This window comes from Falco peregrinus, chromosome 5, assembly GCF_023634155.1.
Source record: "Falco peregrinus isolate bFalPer1 chromosome 5, bFalPer1.pri, whole genome shotgun sequence".
Classification (NCBI taxonomy): Eukaryota; Metazoa; Chordata; class Aves; order Falconiformes; family Falconidae; genus Falco; species Falco peregrinus.
The window spans coordinates 40,104,603-40,110,602 of NC_073725.1; the positions used below are offsets into that span (position 1 = coordinate 40,104,603).

Sequence of the window (6,000 nt, forward strand, 5' to 3'; positions counted from 1 at the left end):
ATGGTTGGCATGCACGACATCTACATCCCCACAGTTCCCTAAGCAACACATCCTGCCAGCTCAGCACATGCTGATGGGAGTGACAGACGGTGGAGCCAGGATGGAGTGGAGTGGAGACACCGCAGCCGTGCTTGTTGTGCTCCCTCCAGGAATGGGAACTTGACGGCACCACACAGCTGATAAGCTGCATACCAGCTGTCACGTGAAGAATCCATGAGATGTCCGTGGCTGAGCCAACCGCTGTGGTGAAATGACTTTCCTCGGATGAAACAACTTCATTGGAATACTAACGCACACCTCCCTCCCAGAGTTACCTGCCTCCAAGGTAACACCTCACCGGGCACAGGACAGCAGTTAGTAGCAACACGTATGACTAGAGTCACTCAAGCTCCACCTAAATGGACTGAAATAAGTCCAGGGCAGAGTGGAAATTGTTGTCTAAACTCCCGGGTTACCAGACTGATTCAGCGTTCACAAAGCTAGGTCAGTCTGACTCGCTCTGAAGTTGTTGTGAATGAAGGGACTTTAATCAAGGTGGCCACCCTTGGGGGAGCACGAGAAATACAGAACAGACACTGAAAAGAACACCATCATCTAAGTTACGCATTCAAGTGAAGAAAGCTCTAGCTATGAGAGGAAACAGGATGATAAGGTGTTGCAATCCACTGACATCCACAGAAAATTAGCTGAAAATAGGACAGAGATAATTGTGGTAGTGGGAGATCACAACCTCCAACTCAAATAGCCCCCCTTGAGGAGCACACATAGTTAGCAGAGAACTTCAGCAGTGCTCTCTGAGGACGCGTACTGATTTGCATTACAAGTGAGAAACTTGTAACCAATCCTATGCATGATGAATGAATATGCAATATACTATGAAGTATAAAAGGTGAACAGATGAGGGGAGAAGTTGGGGAAGACTCCATCGTAACCTCTGGGGTCAGTCCACGGGCTGAACCTGTCTTCTCCCCCCATAGCGACGCCTATTGGGTAACAACTTTGTCTTATGCGCGCTCAATAACTAACTCACACTGGCTGTTATTAGTGATTACACTTGAGTTGTATATAGTTTGGTCGTGTATCCCTTCAAGCTTGATTTTGCAGACAGTCTCTATCACTGTGAATCATGAACCTTAATTTTTCCTAATTTTATATTAATGAGAAGTGTTATGCCGGAAACTGTTAGTGTTAATCCTTTGTGGACACTAGCGGTTGCCAGCAGTGGGTAACATAAATCCAATAAAGTAGGAAGACCCGCTGAGGGATCCCCCTTATGCTGTTGGCATGTTTCCCTGAACAAGGCAGTCGAATTGCCCTCCGATTCAGCGAAGGGTCCCTGCAATGGGACACTGACAAACTGGTCAGGCGCAAGGGTCTCAGCTTTCCTGGGGTGCTGACAGACAGATCAAACACCCGGGGCGGAGGGAATCTCCACATACACACACCCCATATTCACATGACACACACCAAGAGTGGTTTACCAAGCAGTGGAAGCATTACTTTGATAAGTTTAATTTTTACCAAAACAGTTTAGTGTAACACCTTGTTAAGTGTAAGTGTATGAAGATTATATTCTCACAAGATAAGAAAAAGCTATTACTGTTCATGCCCTAGAATGCTGCTTACACATAGAGGAACTACTAAGTTGAGTATGCACCAACTACCTGTACGATCTCACTTTCTGGGAGACACACTCATGGACCAGGTTAACTGCACTAATACAGAGCAATGGCTGCTCCTCCACAAAATAGAGATAACACATAATAACACTGACAATAAAACCATTTTGTTTAAAACCAGCTTTCCCCTCCCCCCTTCAATATGGATTTTTTCATGAAGTTAGCATATTGCAAAAGGTTTTTAAAAAGTTTTTTAGGAAGACAAGGCTCTATAGCAGGATACACTAAGGACTGATGACTGCCACGCAACCTTAAGATCAGTGAGGAAGAGGTGGAGCTCTTATTATTCCACTAAAAAACAACCCTCAAACACCACAAAACAGCACAACTGCTCAGACAATCAGAAACCTTTCAACACCAACACCGAGGTTATTCTCAGCTAGTTAAATTTGTGCTCTGCCCCCCTTCTCAGGGCAACACTGCTCTTCAAGTTAAACAGTTGTTCCCTCCTCCTGGTGTAAGAGTACTTCCTCCAAGTACTCTTTATTCTTCAACCTTCCACCTGCTCCAGCAATTAAAGCTGTACTGTTGGTATTTTCTGAAATAGGGAACAATACAGCCTCTGTAACCCTGCTTTGTGCCAGTCTAGCCCTGTGTAAAACAGGTGAACTTGGGAAATATTTAGCGGGATAGCACCCAAGGTCCCACAGTCTTGCAAAACTACCATAAAACTGCCATCTCTCTCTTCACCAAATCATCACTTCAGTAATCAATATGCATTTTAGTGTCATCCCAGCTGGCAACCAGGTACTATGCAGCTGCTCACTCACACACCCACATCGGGATGGGGAGGAGAACTGGGAAAAAAGGTAAAACTCAAGGGTTAATAACAATTTAATTGTTGAATAAAAATAACACCCAGAAGGAGGGAGAAGGGGAGACGAATAAAATCCAAAAGGAAGGGGAAAAAAACCCTCAAGTGATGCACAAGTGCCCACCACCTGCTGACCCATGCCCAGTCAGTCAGCGGCCCCCAGCCAACTCCCTCCAGATTATACACTCAATATGATGTTCTATGGTGTGAAACATCCCTTTGGCTAGCTCAGGTCAGCTGTCCTGGCTGGGCCTGAGAAACTGGAAAGTCCTTGACTTAGTATAAACATCACTTAGCAACAACTAAAAACATCAGTATGTTACCAACACTATTCTTAAACCAAATCCAAAACACAGCACTGCACCAGCTACTAAGAAGAAAATAAAACTATCCACTTTTTTCAAACTGTTTCAATTTAAGACCAAAACAATATTAAGCATATGGCATAACAATCCATCACGCACTTTTCACTTTACCCTTATTTCTAATATTTGTATCTTAAAGATAGCTTTCTGTATAATATCATGATCCACTTTCACATCAACAACTGGCCTCATGAAAAAACTTCTAAACTCACATAACTATGTGAAAACTTCTTTCCTAGGGAGTCCATAAGCAACTCCACTACTAATTCAAACCAATTTTCAGCTCCAACCAAACTTTGGTTTTATTTACGTTTCTCAGAACTACTAGAAAGTAACCGATTAGCTTGCAGTAACCGATTAGCTGTCAGAGAAACACTGACAGCTCCCTTTCTCTCCTGCTTCAAGTTAGTTGTCTCACAAAGCTGGATACTTCCTTTTAAAGTAAAAACCCGTCCGTAAAGAAATGAGGCACCGCAAACTGGACTCTAAACACACACGTCAAGGTCCACTTGAGATACCCTGATGTAACGCAAACTAACCCGACGTGCACCTTTCCACTCACATATGTTAATGGCAACCAAATCTGAGGATGAGCTTCACCAACTGAACTCTAAAAGCAGCGACGCGATAAACGATTCCAGAAGAACTAACAGGATGGCAAGAGCACCTCCATCAGCTTCTCCTTCCAGGCAGCAAGTCAGGACACAGAAAGCCGAGGCGGCCGCCGTGTCCGTGCCGCAGAACCGCCGCTAACGGCGGGGCGGGCCGCGGTGCAACCCCTGCTGCCGTCGCCCCTTCCCTCGGGCGGCAGCCGAGCGCTGGCCCCCCGGCAGGGCTGCCCGTCCTCCCCCGGCGCTGGCGAGGAGCGGCTGCCGCCCTGCCGCCGCACGGAGCCAGCCTGCGGCGAGGACCAGGGCAACTTCCGAGCTCCGCCAGCTCCCCGTAAGGCGCTACCAGGCGGCGCCGGGGCCTGTGAGCCTCGGGCCGACCGAGGGCCTCCGCCCGCCGCGCCCCCGCAGCCGCGCTCGGGGCCAGGCGCAGCCCCCGCCGCGGAGACACAGGCCGCGCAGGCCCCGCAGGCCCCGCCGCCCACGCCCCCGGCCGGGCCCCTCCGCGGGGATGGAGGGAAGGAAGAGGCGCCGCTCCGCGCCAACCCGCGGCCCCCCCACCCCTCCTTACCCCGCGCCGGTGCTGGCGGAGCCGTGGCGGTGGGGGGGCGCCAGCCCCAGCCCCATCCCGGCGCGGCCCCACAGCAGCACCAAGCCCCGCAGCCACAGCGGCCACAGCCGAACCGCCGCCATCGCCGCACCGGGCACGGGCCGCACTCGCACCAGGACCTGACGCTGCGCAGGCGCCAACGGCTCGCGGGGCGGGGCGGGGCGGGGCGGGGCGGGGCGGGGCGGGGCGGGGCGGGGCGGGGCGGGGCGGGGCGGGGCGGGGCGGGGCGGGGCGGGGCGGGGCGGGGCGGGGCGGGGCGGGGCGGGGCGCTCCCTGCAGCCGCCGGGCGGGAAGCCGGGGGGCGGTATTATAGGCGGGGGTCTGGGTCCCGCGGGCGGTCCGGGGGTGCGTCCCCCTCCGTGAGTGCCCGGTGCGTGTGGCCGTGTCTGTGTGAGGCGCTGAGCTGCGGCTGCAGGTTCGGTGCTGTGATGTACCGGGCCCTTTCCTCTCTGGCAAGGTCTCTCCCTTGCTGTGCGGACTCGTCCGGCCCCTGTGAGGGCGGGGAGGTGGCGAGGGAGTCACTTTTTCAGTGTCCCTTTGTCAGCGAGGGTGGTCAGCAGGCTGCCACATCCAGCAAAGCCAACAAAAGTATCCCCACGTCAGGGCCCGCCAGAGACAGGAGTAAAGAGATGAAAGTGAACATGAACGTTTGCCGTGATCTTCCCATTTTAAAAGGCTAACGAGGTGCTGGTTTTCTGCAGTGTCCCACCTCTCAGGGCCCTAGAGAAGCACCTAACACCCTCAGAAGCACCCAGGGGTGTACAAAACACCCAGATTGGGCTGCACAATATGTCATAAGAATGAATAAAACAGACCCCAAACCCTCCTGAGATGGCAGGGTAAGGACACGCCAGAAACCGGGGATCTCAGTGGCCCAAGACAACTGTGGTTGGCACCAAACCGAGTCTTTAATGGCCAGTGAAGTGGCATACCTTGCCATGCTTTGACAGCCAACCGCGCTTTAGCTACGTGGTCCTACAACTGACCTTTGTCAGCTTCTCTGTGATGGTGTTCAGGAAGGGAAAGTTTGATATTGGGCAATCAGTAGCCAAAGTACTGGTGCAGGTGGTTTTAATGCTGAATGACTCTGCTCCAAGTAGGAAGCAAGCACTCCCTCCAAGTACGGCACTGTTTCAGTCGCAGTGACACCAGTTGCGCATGACCTTCCTTCTCAAACCCGGCAGCATTCTGATCACTTTTATTAGTCTTGTATAATGGTACCATTGTTACTATTGCGAGTATATTGTCTTGTGGGCATATGGAGAGCCGATATTAGCTGTTTGAGATGCTTCTGCAAATGCACTTGAGCCTTAATGAGGAGCAAGATTAATGTTTTTCACAGTGCTTGACCTTGACATCCTATTTGACTTTAGACACTTGGTTCATCTTGCTGCAGACATTAATCTCCCTACAATCCCACACAGCAAGAGATTAGTAGCTCCAGGAAACAGTTTAGAGGGAATGTGGATAACTGCTAGTAACTCTCGTGACTTAGCCCAGTGTGTTAAATTAAAGGGAACAAACCTGAGTTTTGTTGTTTGGCTCTAAGGCTGTTGGCCTTCAAAGCTGACGGAGTGCTACACCGCATGAGGGTGGCTTTGTGAGAGTTTTGGCCGAAGGGGCTGCCTGGAAGGTGCCCTTACCTTAAATTAAGTTTCACCATGTGCATTAAAAAGTTATGTACATTTCATTTTGCCTATATCATCTTTGGGTTTTTGCCAGTAGCACCAGAGTCCCCACCTCCTCAGTCTTCAGGAAGTGTTAGAAAAATAAAGCCAAAGCGTAGGTATGTGGGTCATATGGAAACAAATATGTTTTCACCTGAGCTTAGGGTAGGACAATACTGACTTACTACTTCAGCCTTCTGCAGCTGGCTGAATCATAGAATGGTTTGGGTTGGAAAGGTCATCTAGTCCAACACCCC

The 6,000-nt window shown here is 50.8% G+C and overlaps 1 protein-coding gene across 1 annotated transcript in view; it reads right to left on the minus strand.

Moving 5' to 3' along the window:
* LOC106113026 (pituitary tumor-transforming gene 1 protein-interacting protein-like) overlaps nt 1-5,300 on the minus strand; it is a 34,402-nt gene extending 29,102 nt beyond the window's left edge. Inside the window, exons 1-2 of the mRNA XM_055803802.1 lie at nt 5,201-5,300; nt 4,038-4,232 (exon numbers count right to left, since the gene is read on the minus strand). Coding sequence (XP_055659777.1) covers nt 4,038-4,232; nt 5,201-5,300 — 295 coding nt within the window. The remainder of the gene's footprint in view (nt 1-4,037; nt 4,233-5,200) is intronic.
* Nucleotides 5,301-6,000: the final 700 nt, after the last annotated feature.